The sequence below is a fragment of the Papaver somniferum genome, chromosome 2, assembly GCF_003573695.1.
Source record: "Papaver somniferum cultivar HN1 chromosome 2, ASM357369v1, whole genome shotgun sequence".
NCBI classification, from domain to species: domain Eukaryota; kingdom Viridiplantae; phylum Streptophyta; class Magnoliopsida; order Ranunculales; family Papaveraceae; genus Papaver; species Papaver somniferum.
The window spans coordinates 146,242,911-146,257,765 of NC_039359.1; the positions used below are offsets into that span (position 1 = coordinate 146,242,911).

The 14,855-nt window shown below is 35.4% G+C and overlaps 1 protein-coding gene and 2 pseudogenes across 1 annotated transcript; all 3 read left to right on the top strand.

Moving 5' to 3' along the window:
• Positions 1-7,675: 7,675 nt before the first annotated feature.
• Positions 7,676-10,491, top strand: LOC113349375. Its single transcript, XM_026593347.1, has 7 exons — positions 7,676-7,979; positions 8,064-8,174; positions 8,392-8,460; positions 8,735-8,866; positions 9,639-9,716; positions 9,803-9,928; positions 10,028-10,491. Exons 1-7 carry the CDS (start codon positions 7,773-7,775, stop codon positions 10,208-10,210), a joined length of 906 nt encoding a protein of 301 aa, XP_026449132.1. The 5' UTR covers positions 7,676-7,772; the 3' UTR covers positions 10,211-10,491.
• A 226-nt stretch (positions 10,492-10,717) lies between these two features.
• LOC113352149 lies at positions 10,718-12,821 on the top strand (annotated as a pseudogene).
• LOC113352150 lies at positions 12,820-13,820 on the top strand (annotated as a pseudogene).
• Positions 13,821-14,855: the final 1,035 nt, after the last annotated feature.

A 14,855-nucleotide genomic window follows, 5' to 3' on the forward strand; every position in this document is an offset into this window, starting at 1 on the left:
GATTGGAGTCTGCAGAGATAAGAGTAGCAACATTAGAAATAGTTCACCGACATACAAAGCAACAATTAATCATGTTATTCATAACTTATAAACTAGTTCAACATGCCCCTCAACATATCACTATAGCCACTAATTAGCTCCTTTGACAAGATACCTTTACGAGTTAAATTCGGTTAGTTTTCGGAAATTGAAACTGTCATTCAGGTATTGACATGAGGTTGAATTTGGCATATTTATTATGTTTCCTAATTTTGGTTTTCAAACAATTAATCATTCTTTTCATTTCCAATCAAAAAATGAAAAATGAAATAAGTCAGAAAAGATATGATTAATTACCTGATACGTAGGTTTGGTGAATCCATAGAAATCATAGAAGGTATCATTGACCATGAAGACGTATACTGTAGGCTTGTAAATGGGATAACATATTTTAGAATAGTTTATCTTAATTTAATTTATGATAATTTTGTTATTGGTTAGTATTAATGTTGTTTATCCAAAATTCTATTGTATCTTGGGCTAGGTTAATTTGTGTTTGTTTTACTCCAGAAATAGGTTAACATAAGTAATTATTTTTAAGACAATGATTTATGTTAAAGGAAAATAACCGTCCAACCCAGATGAGGATATACATATACCATTTAACCATTTTTTACTGGATATCCCAACCTAGGATGTGATATCCAGGATACCAAACACGGCCGTAATGATGAGAACTGATTTGGATGTTTCTGGTAAGATTTTCTCTTGAAACGATTGTAAGAAATGTCTAGCAGGTAAAATATCATCTATTGAAAGTGTTGGTGATCCGTGAGAAACGTGTCCATTTGATTACTCCTTGGTTTGCTCATTCAGGTCAAATTTCATAGTTAACGCGCGCAACTTAGCCACAGAGGTTACTCCATGTTTCTGCCTGAAAACTTCAAGCATGTCAAAAGAAAATGGATAGTTCTCAAACTAACCAATGGGATCATTATCCGTTGAGATGAGAACCAAATAACAAGCACTGCGATCCTTTTTTCCTCAATTTCTGGTAAGCCTCAAGGTTACGAGCTGAGCCGTTTCACCATGCTCGGGTTCATACATCACATGCTCAGTTATTTCTTGCAGCTCATTCTCATACAAGAAGAAAAAATTCTTTCAGAGCCGAATATTGTAGTTGCCATCGTCCAATTTCTCTCCCTTGTTCAAATCAGTGATAATATTTTTGAAAGCCATTAAGTCTGTAAATAGAGTATGTGATACAGATATTAAACTTATGGCATAATATACACTCTAAAATAACTTTGCAGCATGCATCTAAATCAAAAAATAAAGAATATTGCTAGTATCCCAAGATCGAAAAATTGTTAAACACCTAATCATCTCCAACGCCACAAATAGTGTTTTCTACACTTATTTAATTTATGTGTAAGGTCAATGGCTTTTGGAATCAAGAAATTAACCAAACAACCTCTCACTTAATAGTGCTACCACTAATACAAAAAATAACATTTTATTCAAACAAAAAGAATTATCAATTTAATCAATCAAGCAACATGTTAGAAAGTCATCCAATTCAACAAGATTATGAATTATTTTAGCCCATTAGATTCAGTAGGTATCAAAACCCTTATATATTGAACGTCAAAGCAATCAAACAATCATACATCATACAACTACCGTTCTTATATTATATGAATTAATATGTTAATCATAAATTATAAAGAAAATGCATCATATGAATCTAATAAGGTCCTGAAAATAGTTTCATTAGATTTGGATCGTAGAAAACCTTTGAGTACCAAAATTGTGGTCATTCAGATAACCAGGATGAGAAAAAACAAGCACGAAAGTACACCTGAGTTGGACCGCGGGCTGACTCGCCGGTCTGGACCGTACTGAATTGACTCTCCGGTTTGACCGAACTGATTCGGTTGACTTACCGATTCAACTCTGTTACTGTTCATCGTCTTCGTCAAAATTCAGCAGCGAATAGTCGCGCGTAGCAAAGTTTGGGAGATCATATCTCACATATACGATTTCCGATTTGCACAAATAAGATGTCGATTTAAATATCTCAGAGAGTACCATCTATATACATTCATTTCAATTAAGATAGATCGACATATAAAAATCAAATCATTCACAAAACATGCTCACTCAAGAACATGATTTTGATTTAGGGTTAGCAATATATATATTTCAAACAGATTGACCGATTCCAAAGAAACTTTCCAGGATGAATACTCATATAACAAGCAACGTACTCATACAAGATTCATCATTAAAAATAACCATTCATAAACAACGAAAATCATATGAACCCAATAATGAGTTTTAAATATAAACCCTCAACATGATGCTATTATGTTATCATCAAACCAGCCACTTATATGAAGCACGAAAACGGATACAAGCCTAGCTCTAGATGCCAATATTAGATTTTAAGCGAATGCAAGTGGAGGTGGTTATGGTTCATACCTTGTTCTTGAGCTCTGAAACAAGAAGAGAACCGAAGATCAGTTGCGTCTCACGTTTTCAAAACGATCAATAGGTACTACAATCTTCTAAGTGTTAACACTACTTTTAGGTTTTCTCTGGTTTTGCCGTGATTAATGTTTTTACAAGCGTAACCCTATCAAATCCTAAGTGGATGTATTTATATGGATTCCCAAAACCCTAAGGAGTTGAAGAAATCTTTAATGGATCGCCACACATACAGATGTTCTATTGGGGTCCAACCCGAATTCATAGCATATAAAAGTTTAGACACAGAAGTATATCCGAAATTCATATATAAAGGTATATTATAAAATCCACAAAATGAGGAATACTCATAGTTAAGTGGATCTGAGTTTTGTCATGAGGGGAGGTTTTAATGATGAAAATACTATACTTCTTTTATGTCCTTTTATCTTAATAAAGTTAGAGAAAAACTAAAATCTATAAAATCTAAATGCAAGTTAAAATAATAATAATCCTAATTCTCTTTTTCTCCTCAAATTAATCTGAAATCTGGAAATGAAATTATGTTTAATTATTGATAACAATCGGTATTGAGTGCATGATGACAATTAACATCACATTCACGATGAATACAATGACGAATGTAACAATCGACTTGATCCCTTAAAAAATGGATCAAGAGGGTGTAGTTAACTAAAATCGGTGAGAGGCTAAATTGGGATTCTGAGGTTTTTGAAAGTGAGTTACGAGAGGTTGAGCACACACAGTCTTTTCCTAAACCACGCAAAGTGGTTGTTATAAGGCTCCTTCAATCATAAGAGAGGTTAGGGTTGGTCTTAGGGAGGAAAGCAGATGAAGAGAGAGATCAAAGAATTCTAGGGTTAGAAGAAGAATTGCTCTGAGAGTTTATCAGAAAGTTGTGTGTTATCTTGGAGAAATTGAAGACCTATTTATAACTGAATTATATAATCTCAGGTCGGTGAAGAAAAGGATTGCTTTCCATGCAGAGCGCTTCTCCCGTCTCTTCAGGAACAGATAAAGATAAACTAGGTTGAGTTTATCTCATTATTCCACCGTCTTTACTCTCTTTTGCGGTGAGAAATTGGCCGGATATTTCTCACACGTGCCGTAGACCGTCAGACCAAAACTCTAATTGATATCCTCTCGTTTGTGTGAAGCTGAGTTAGCCTGTGATGATGTGTTAGAGTGAAATATTCTCTTTAGTCGAGTTGGCCAAGATAGAGAGATATTCTCTGATTTTCGAGAATGACTAGGATGAGTCACGTGAAAAGACATGGAATGCCTCAGAAATAGTATGTCGAGTGTGAGAGAAGCTGAGGTTGAGCTCCCTATCTCCATGGATGGTCACATATGTAATGCGGAGACCGTATTATTACTTGTGGGTCTTTTTGTTGAGCATGCGAAGCTCAAGAGCTTATCCACGTTTTTGGATAGACATGTACTGTTGAGGCTTAATTTACCAACCGTGAGTGTGTTTTGAGATGCTGAGAAATAGGCGTGATCCCTAAGTAAGGCTTGTGCCTGAGTGTTATTCCCGTATAAATCTCTTCACACGAGATGGCTCAGTTCGGATGAGGCCATCTGAGGTTTTTCCCGACGCGAGTGAGGCTGTCTGAGGCTTGACCGACGCGATTGTAGCTTTATAAGACTTGGCCGATGCGACTGAGGTTGTCTAAGACTTGGACGACGTGACTAAGGCTATGTGAGACTTGGCCGACGCGATTGAGGCTGTCTGAGACTTGGGCGTCGACCGAGTCTCCCCGAAGTCAAGTGCGACATGTTCTGGAGAGAAAGGAAATCTTGCACACCTAATAATGTATCTACGAGACTTCAGCTCACTTGTCTTTGACTAGCTATCTTATAGAGATGTGTTAGGAGTCAATTGTGTCTGTACTATGGAGCCGACATGACCAGTGTATCTTTAAAAGATGTTTTAGAAGTCTTTCTAAAGGGACCAGATGCAGAATAACTAGCGTATATCACGGGGATGACTTAGGAATTATTCGGAAGCCTTAGTAAGTCGAGTAAGAGCCTAGAGTAGACATGACCAGTATATCTTGCGATGATGTACTACCAATCATTCCTTGATCTCAAATAGGGTGAGTCGTGCTTACAAGAGACATTTATGTCTCCGCTCTGGCTCATAAGTCCGCTGGGTACGTTGTGACGCATCTACAGAGCCTACATGACCAACAGTATCTCATCGAGGATGTATACTAGGAATTATGGCATCACAACCATCTGCTTTCACGAAGACATGCTAGAATTATGGTCGTTCTAGTTCATAAGTATCTTCGCGATATAAGGTTTGCTAGTTAGGAGCTAGATTTCGTAATGGTAAAGAACATATCATTTACGTGGTTCGGCCATTAATGGCCTATATCTACATAGGTTTTGGGTCGTTTCCAGTAATGGAGGTTTGGAGTTACAAAGATTATATCATTTATCTTAGTAGGGAGAGAGAAAGTTCTAGAGATAATAAGTTGCAGAGAGAGAAGAAGATCCCTCATTTGTCTTTGCAAGTGGGTCTTTATACTAATCACAAGGAGGTTATCTGTAAAATTACTCTTTTTTTCTTCGCTTCCGCTTCTTGATTCGTGACGATGACGTCATTAGGACTTTACTTTTCCGCCAAGCAATCTTCACGTCCTGAACTTGATATTTATCTTTCATCTGGATATGAATTTCAGGTCGAGCTCGTAGGTAGAGGTCGATCTCACAGGTGAAGATCAAGCTCATACGTGGAGGTTGGGAGTAACTTGGAAGTTCCTAAGACTCTCTACTACCTAATCTAATCTAGATCGAAGTAGACTTGAGTATGCAATAAGTCAAGATATAGGATCTTGGCATCTAAATTTGACAACAAACTTGACATACCAACATATTTAGGTTCAACCGAACATTCGCTTTAATACTTATTATCCACACTATCAGTGGACTTCAAAAGAAATAAAAATCCTCTTATGGCTTACCATATCAGGTATTGTTGTAGTATTAATAGCAATTGATGCTGATGCAATAACTTTGCATTTGATGCCAACCAACGTTCATTGTTTGTATAATAATAACATAAGTTGCAGTTTAAATGTCTTATTTTGTTTTGTTTCATTTATTTTGCGAATTTAATTGTTAATTTACACTTATAAATCCTTCATCAGATATGAGATGCGGTCAAAATCTCTTAACTCATCCGATTTGCTCGCAAATATTTGTTATTCGCTACTTGACCGCGTCGATTGTTAATTACACCCATGTTTTTAACAAAATAAATTACATAGTAACTCGAAGGGTATATATTTCATAAAATAAACTTTTTCGAAAAAATTTGAGGATGGTTTCAATTAAAATTTTAGGAACCAGGTTTATTAGGCACAACTTTTTTCATTTTTCCATATTCATCTTCAATTCCTGATGTTATTAGGAATTTGATCAATTAAGAGAAAGTGAGAAAATGGTGTTGGTTAGGAGCGGAGCCAATCTAGTGCAAGGGTGTGCACTTGTATCCCCTTCCAAGATGGCTCTTCAACCTAATTTGAGGGAAGTTTTAGATTTACGCTATTTTTTAGGTTATTTTTACATATTTAGATCACTAGCCTAACTGACTTTATGGATAAGTGAATTTTTGCACCCCAGGCCACGAAACCCTAACTACATCCCCGGTGGTGGTTTGCTTGAAAGACATAGGAAAATATAACTGCTTCAAAAATATAACTAAAAAATGAAAATATGGGGGGGGGGGGGGGGGGGGGGGGGGAGAATAGTCAAATGGGATTTCTATAGACTTTCATAGATTTTTTATTCGAGTGACTCCTGGAGACTCTCTGAAAATTTAGAGATTTCTAGTGATTCTCAGAGAGTCTTTATGACTTATAAAGACAAAAAAACGAGAATTGTAAAGAGTCTTTGTGTTTATAGAGACAAAAAATGTATAACATCTAACTAAAAATTTAAAACATGTACCGATTTCTTATTATACACCTTATAATGTTAACAAAAGTACCATAACTAACTAGTAAAATATTTGTTCGTTTTCAGAATAAATCTTACTGATGTCCTATGCCTAAGTTTTCAGTCATCCCACATTTTTTTATTTGCTATGCTATCTCATCACTGGTAAACATATTCTGGTTGTTTCATCTGAAGAGATGTCCTTTGAAATGGCAAAGAGAAAGCTTGGTCAGTATACACGAGGGAAATTAAAAAAGAGAAGAGATGTCCAATATATTCATATGAGGTTGGTTGTGTTGCTACGCAAATGGCTCGTCCCTTGGTCATTAGCTCAAATAGAAAAAGAGAAAAAAAATTGGTCCTACTCTCAAAAACAAATATTCCCTAAATTTCCAAGTCTCCCAAAATATCATCTCTTGAGGAGAGATTTCTACCATGCCTATTTTCATAAAATAGTCTCATCACATCTCCGAAAATTACAAATCAATGACTTTTAATTCTCCTTCGAGTAACAGGGGTATTGGAGTGACTCTTACAAAATTCTAATCCAATAACATGGAGTTTCAAAGAATTTAAATGACTTGAAAAAAACCTCTAACCAAATATTATACATTTTTTGTCTTTACAAATCACGGAGACTCTTTGTAAATCTCATTTTTTTGTCTCTATAAGTCACAAAGACTTTCTAAAATACTCTCAGAGAATCACCAGAAGTCTCTAGATTTTCAGAGAATATCTGGGAATCACTCAAATTATAAATCTACGAAAGTCCATATAAATCTTGTTTGACTACCCCTGTAATACTAGATTTGGAAACTCTCCAGAAGTCATTTAAAATCTCAATGGACTACACAGTGAATGTCAACGAAATGATAGTTGAATTTTCTTGCCTATTTTGGAGCATGCTCCACTCAATGATAATTGTTTTAGGGCCAACTATTTTTTTTGATGAGATAGTACAATGGTTAGTTGTGGTTCCTAAATACTACTAACAATTACAAGGTTCAGGATTCGATCCCTTACCTCTTCCAAAGGAGGGAGCATGAGAACCATCAGGCCACTTGATGGTTCTCAGGGCCAACTAATTCACTTTGGAGTAAAATCCACTCCCAATCCCAATAGCCCTGGCTAGGGGTTAGTGTTTTGGGGTGTTTGTTTGAATTCTCGGTCTATTTGGATCCACTCTTCAACGAGACCGTCCCCAACAACAAAATTTCCACCAATAAGAAGTCTCGAAACACGTCATCGGCAAACCACTAAAACACTGTACAGTCTTTGTTTCTTCGTAGTAGAAGTCTCAGATTTGAATCAAAATTTTCTCATAGACAGAGATCAACACTTCCTCTCCTTCATCAATGAAGCTCAAAATATCGTCAATTGTATTGGTATTTTCAGTTTTACTAATCTCATCATGTATACCAGTTTCATATTCAGCTAAGAAACCAGTTTTAACAGCAAGAAAAGAAGACATTCCATTTATAAAATGTCAAGTTTGTGAAAAACTTGCAGCACAATTACATCAACAAGTTGATAAGAAACAAACCCAGATCTCTCCTAAGAAGGTAATTCAATTAAAAAACCCATCTTGATAGGTATAATGGGGTTTGTTCTTCAAAATTTGTGAATTGATTTTTGTGAATTTTCAGGTAACAGAGTTTGATATTATTGAATTAGCAGAGAATGTTTGTAATTTGAAAAAGGAAGAAGGTGATTGGATCTTGAAAATTGATATTGTTGAAAATGGGAAGAAATTAGAGGTATGTGAATTTATTATGTGTAATTTGTAAACCCTTTTTCGTCAAATAAGATTACAGTTTTAGTGTATCTTAGATGCTAATTGTTTACGTTGTTTGCTAAATGTTGAAATTTGCTCAGATTATGGTGTGTAGATGCCAATTGCTTAGATTATTTGCTGCTACTGGCTAATTTAGTTTAGATGAGGATCTTATAATTTCATATTGTGTGGGTTGTCAGCTAGTTGAACAAGATACTGAAGGAGAGTGCAATTCGGAGTGTAAGACAATCGAGCGGGCTTGTCAAGAGGTGAGTTTTCTTTTTTCTCTGGCTCCTTAATTTTTTGATTGACGAGTCGGATTTATGTTTCACAAACTTAAATGGTTGTAGATAGTAAGAGAATGATAACAGATCGTTGCCCGGTATTATGTTCATTTTTACTTGGGTCTATGCTACTGAAACCTCTTGATTGCATTTCGTTACCATTTGAATTTTGGTGCAATTTCTTTTAGTGATTGCAGATTTACTGGATAAGTTGGATCTTAATATTTGCTTAAAATGTTGTCTTGTTTTTGTTTTTCAGATTTTGGGCTTATCTGATACTGATGTTGCCGAGTATATGTTCAAAGCCAAGCCTAAGATTGATGTACTGGTAAATTATCTGTGTAAAGATCTTACTAAAGCATGTTCAGTCAAGCCACCTGCCGTTCCCAAGGTAAAGTTTCTGCAATTTAGCATCTTTCATTGCCATATAACTTAGAAGTGTATGTTTGTTTTCTTTTTCTTTCTACTAGTGTGTTACGTGACATGCAAGATTTCACTTAGTTTTCGACCCAAAACTTTTAGTTAGGTGAAGTTTAGGTGATCATGCCACACACCACCAAGCTCTGACATTTCTCTGTAGTTAGTGAATGGAATATATATTCTGCAACACTCTTTTTTTATAGCTTCATTTATGCTTAAGATTTACAAGCAGATGGAAATCAGCACATGCACAAAATATTCCCTGAAGAAGATTGAAGCAAAAATGAAGCAAGATGTTACCATATTTCAACAGTATGGGTCATTGAGCTAGTTCTTTATTCTCAAATGGGTAAACATTTGACATATCGTAGCAGTATGTGAATCACGGCTCTTGGGAACCTCTCAAATTTGAGAGACAATGGTGCCATTGTTTGTATTGGACTTGCAGCTAGTAGCCTGTAACCATGAGATGAGCATAGAATATGCCTGTAGTCATAACATGAGAACAAAAGGAACCAACTAAGAACTCAGAACTGTTTTGTTAATGCGCACATATGAGTTTAGTAAGTGGCATAAGCCTCAAACTTGTTGATCCTTACAACTCTCTTGCTATATTAACTGTACTTTTATTTAGCTTTGGATTCCTAACATTTGTTGTTTCACTTTTTAAGTCTTTTTTTGGATTCCATGATCTTTCATCAACGAACATGATACTAATGTATCAGTGCTCCTGTAATCTACAGAATCGTGCTCCAGGAGAACCTTTTATACCAAAGTCGGATAAGCAGGCTGAAATGGAGAGGTTAATGAGATCAATGCAGGTTAGTTTGCACGATACCTAGAAGTTCCGTGCAATGCAAACACTTTTCTCAATTTCTGATGATTATCTCTGCTCTTATGATTTCAGGGTATGCCAGGAGCACCAGGAATGAAGATGTACTCAAAGGATGACCTGTTAAAGAAGAATTTCGGTGCCGAAGAAGGTGATGAAGATGATGATGATGAAGATCAACAAGATTTCCCTTCTAATTTGGTACTAAAATTTAATTTCATTAAATTATCGGACACATTCCATGCTCGTCTCCTAAACTATGTTCAGGAAATTAACATGGACCTTTTCTAATATTTGCAGGGTAAAGTGTTGAGAGAAAAAGAAAGTGCAAAAGAAGATTGGATGAAGAAGATCACAAAGAAAATTTCAAACACTGGTGCAGCATTAAAGATACGCGCCAATAAGGCAACACGTAGACTACAACAATGGTGGAGAAAAAGGAAAGCAGCAAGTTCAAAAAAAGGAACTAAGTCAGAACTTTAATACACTACACAAGCTGTTCATTTTTCTGAAGAGCATATAGCCTGTTTCATTTACAGCGTTACATAAACTTTTTTTGGTTAGTTTGAGCAGAAAATAGAATCAGATTAGTAAAGTATCATCCTTTAAATTGGATAACTGTAGTCTGTATTGTTAATCTTTTTGTTCAAGCTCTAGTTATATCCTCCAACATTACCATAAAATTACAGGGTGATATCTGAACTAGTATAGCTGCAGAATTACAGGGTTTTGAGAAATTAATATCTTGAAGTTACATTCAAAAACAACAGTTCTGAACAACTTGTGCAATGCATTGTGCATCTCCAGAAACCTCTTACATTGCTACTTGCTGCAAGTTATATTTTGAGGTCTCCAGTTCAGCGCACCCACTTCTTTTTTCCCTTTTCCATAAAATTATGAAATTTTCTCTTTCTTTAACCTCTTGGTTTACAAGTATATGAGAGAGAGAGAGAGAGAGAGAGAGAGAGAGAATGGATATACTATTTATCCATGAGAGACTTGCATCAAGTTTGTGAAAAACTTGCATCACAGATGTATCAAAAAGTTAATAGTAAGAAACAAACCCAGATCTCTCCTAAGAAGGTACTATGTGAAAAACCCATCTTTATCATGGTTTTTTATTCTAGGTAAAACATAGTTTGAAATCATTGAAATAGCTGAGAATGTTTGTAATTTGAAGAATGAAGAAGGTGATTGGATCTTGAGAATTGATATTGTTGAAAATGGGAAGAAATTAGAGGTATGTAAATGTGTTCAGTCTATTGTATGTGTAATTTGTAAACCCTTTTCTTTAAAAGAAAAAGATTGCATTTTTAGTTTATCTTAGTTGCTAGTTGCTTAGATTAATTGCTAATTGTTTAGATCATTTGATATTTGTTGTCTAGAATCAGATTGGTATCATAGTAAATTTCATATTTTGTGGATTTTCAGCTTGTTGAACATGATACTGGAGGAGAATGCAATTATGAGTGCAAGACAATCGAACGAACTTGTCAAGAGGTGAGTTTTTTTTTTAATTGGTTTTTGATGCATGGGTCTGAGTTTCTCTCAGCAAACTCAATTTGTTGTAGAGAATAAGAGAGTGATAAGATATGTGTATAAATGACACTTGTTTTTGTGACATTGCCCCAATTTATGTTCATTTTGCTTGGTTATAAGCTGCTGAAACTTCTGGAGTGCATTTCATTGCCAATCGAGTTTAGTTCACTTTCTTTCACGCACAACAGAGTTATTGAATATGATGAATCTTAGTAGTTGCTTAAAATGTTGTCTTGTTTTTGTTTTTCAGATTTCGGGCTTGTCTGATACTGATGTTGCTGAAATATGTGTTCAAAGCCAAGCCTAAGATCGATGTACCGGAAAAATATCTCTGTAAAGATCTCATTAATGCATGTTCAGTCAAGCCACCTGCAGTTCATAAGGTAAAAAATTTCTGGTTGCCATATAACTTAGAGGGGCTATGTTTGTTTCTTTTTCTTTCTAGTGTCTAATGGAACAAGCAATATTCAGTTTTTGGCTCAAAGCTTTTAGGTAGGTGAAAGCTAGGTGACCCTCCCACACACCACCAAACCCTGACATGTCTCTGTAGTTAATGATTGGAATATATATATTCTGCAACTCTCGTTTTGTATACATTTGTTTCTGGTAAAGATGGATAGGCAGATGGAAATCAGCATAATTCAACAATATGCATTTGTATACATTTGTTTGAAGTAGACCGAAAGAAACTGAAGCCAGATCTTACCATAATTCAACAATATGGGTGATTGAGCTAGTTCTTTTCTCTTAAATGGGTTAAAGTTGACATTTCGTAGCGGTATGTGAATGGCTCTTGAGAACCTCCCAAATTTGAAAGGTAGTGGTGCTATTTTTCACATATCAAACATTTTATATGGACTTGCAGCTAGTAGCCTGTATTGATGGTGAGATAAGAGCAGAATACACATGTAGTCATAACATGCGAGCAAAAGGAACCAACTAAGAACTCATAACTCTTTAGTTATTGCAAACATGAGTTTAGCGAACTCTGTAAGGCTCAAACTTGTTTACTTTTGGATTCCTACCATTTGTTTTTTTCACTTTTGAGTCTTAAGTTGTAACTCCATTATTTTTCATGGACGAACAGGATACTAATGTAACAATGCTCTTGTGATTTACAAAATCGCGCTCCAGGAGAACCTTTTATACCAGAGTCATAAGCAGGATGAAATGGAGAGGATATTGAGATCAATGCAGGTCAGTTTGTGTGTGACCTAGAAGTTGGATGCCATGCAAACACTTTTCTGAATTTCTATAGATCAATTCTGCTCTTAAGATTTCAGGGTATTGAGCAGAAAATAGAATCATGAGTAAAGTTCCATCCTTCAAATTGGATAACTGTGTCAGTAGTCTTTTGGTTCAAAGCTCTGGTTAGCCTCCAATGTATTACAGGATCATGAATGATCAATTAATCCAAAGAAGAAAACAAGGGTGTTCTCAATTTCGGGCAATATACTTGTCCATTTCTGAACAAGTATAACTACAGAATTACAGTGTTTTGAGAAATATCTTATAAGGGAATACAAGAAACTGCAACATACTGCATTATCTGACGAGATGAATTAGGAAGTACTACAGTTCAAGAAACTAGAAATGCGAGTACTACTTCAGTTGAAGACCCATTAATCAACTCGTTTGTAGTGGAGGAGATTGGCAAGTATATAACGGCGAAAACGAATAGAGTTGGGAAGGTATATATGGAACAGAAAAGATTTACAACACAATAGGACATGCTTGTGTTCTAATGAAGGAGGAGTTAGAAGAGTACATGAATTACGACATTGGTTCTTACTGTAAAGATGATTGGCCTTTAGCTCAGAAGCTTATGATTAACGGATCCGATCCGTTGCCTAGGAGGCGTTGTTTAACTAGAGCATCGAAGCTATATCTGAAGCCGTATGCAATTAACAAGTCGTTATGGAAATTGCCAGACGGAAGAAATGTTCGATGGGCTAATTATCAATGCAGAAATTTTGAGTGTTTAGCTGCCAAGAATTTAAACGAGGTTATACCAAATGCGCCAACTTTCCGAATTATTGATGTTCTTGAAGTTAAGCCTGGGGAGATAAGAATAGGTCTTGATTTTGGTATAAGTACTGGAACTTTTGCTGCAAAATGAGGGATCAAAATGTGACCATTATCTCGACTGCTCTTAACCTCGGGGCACCTTCCAATGAGATGATTGCGTCAAGAGGTTTGCTTCCATTGTATGTATCATTGAATTAAAGACTTGCCATTTTTTGATAATACTATGGATGTGGTTCATACAATTGGGTTCTTAGATGGTTGGATTGATTTGCAACTAATGGATTTTTTCTTGTTCGACTGGGATCGAATTCTGAGACCTGGTGGACTACTCTGGGTAGACCGTTTCATCTGCAAGAAAACCGAGTTAGATGACTTCATGTATATGTTTCTGCAGTTTAGGTACAAGAAACACAAATGGGTTATTTCTCCTAAATCGAAAGACGAAGTTTATCTATCTGCATTGTCGGAGAAACCACCAAAGTCGCTATGAGTACTGCTCAAATTGTTTTTGTTATCAATTCTTGTAACTTATTATTATGTTCATGTTGTTTGATTATAGCATGGCAATATTTGTTTCTTTGCAACCATTTCTCTTCTTTATCTACATTCTTGTAGCTTTTATGTTTCACATGTAACCTGATTGAAATTCATATACGCATTTCAATTGATTGCTCTGATCTTGAAACACTTGGGAATGTATATACTAATGCATTGTTGGTCATCCATTAGGCTACTTGGTGACTAATGTATGCGTCAACTGGAATTCTCCCGTCTACAAATGTAGTCTCATTATACCAGCATTACTACGAATTTGAGCCAAGTGTTTTGGATGAGACGGCAATATACCTCTTGATTTCAAAGTTAGATTTTATTTTTTGTATATGTGGATTTCTTCTGTAATTTGCAAGACATGGATTATAACTTTGTGCAACCAAATCAGCTTTCTGTTGGGTTCTTAACATGAAATTTCACTAACAACATACTTGTCTGTAAGATTTGTGCTTCGCTTGGAAAAAGAATCTGCTCTACAAGGGAAGGTAGGCTGTAGGCATACGACATACCCTATAACTATATAGTAAAAAGATACTATAAATAGTCAAATTCATTTTTGGTCAGTTTACCACCCTTTTATATCAAGTGAATGTTCCGCGACGTGGACTCTAATCTGGTTATAAATATATGACCCTTTTAAAAATTATCTTTAAATGAAATTAGGAACATGAGCTGCAGGATTGACACTATATTTATACAAATATCTTTAAATGGAAATAATTATGCTATATTCACACAATTAATATCCATTAAACATGCTTACGTAGACAGACGAATAACAATTCTCCTCTCCTTCTCAAGAGAAGAAAAATAACCTAGCTTCCATTATTTTCTTGCTTAGATTTAGCAAGTTTTTTTTTTTTTTTTTTACTTTTGTGTTTTAAGTGATAATTAAACGAATAAAACTAGTTTTCTTTTGTTTTTGATGTCCTTCGATATATTTTTTTCGCTATTTGGTGCTATTTTTTTTCTTTTTTACTCGGAAAAAATGAGAAATTCATCAAGGAAG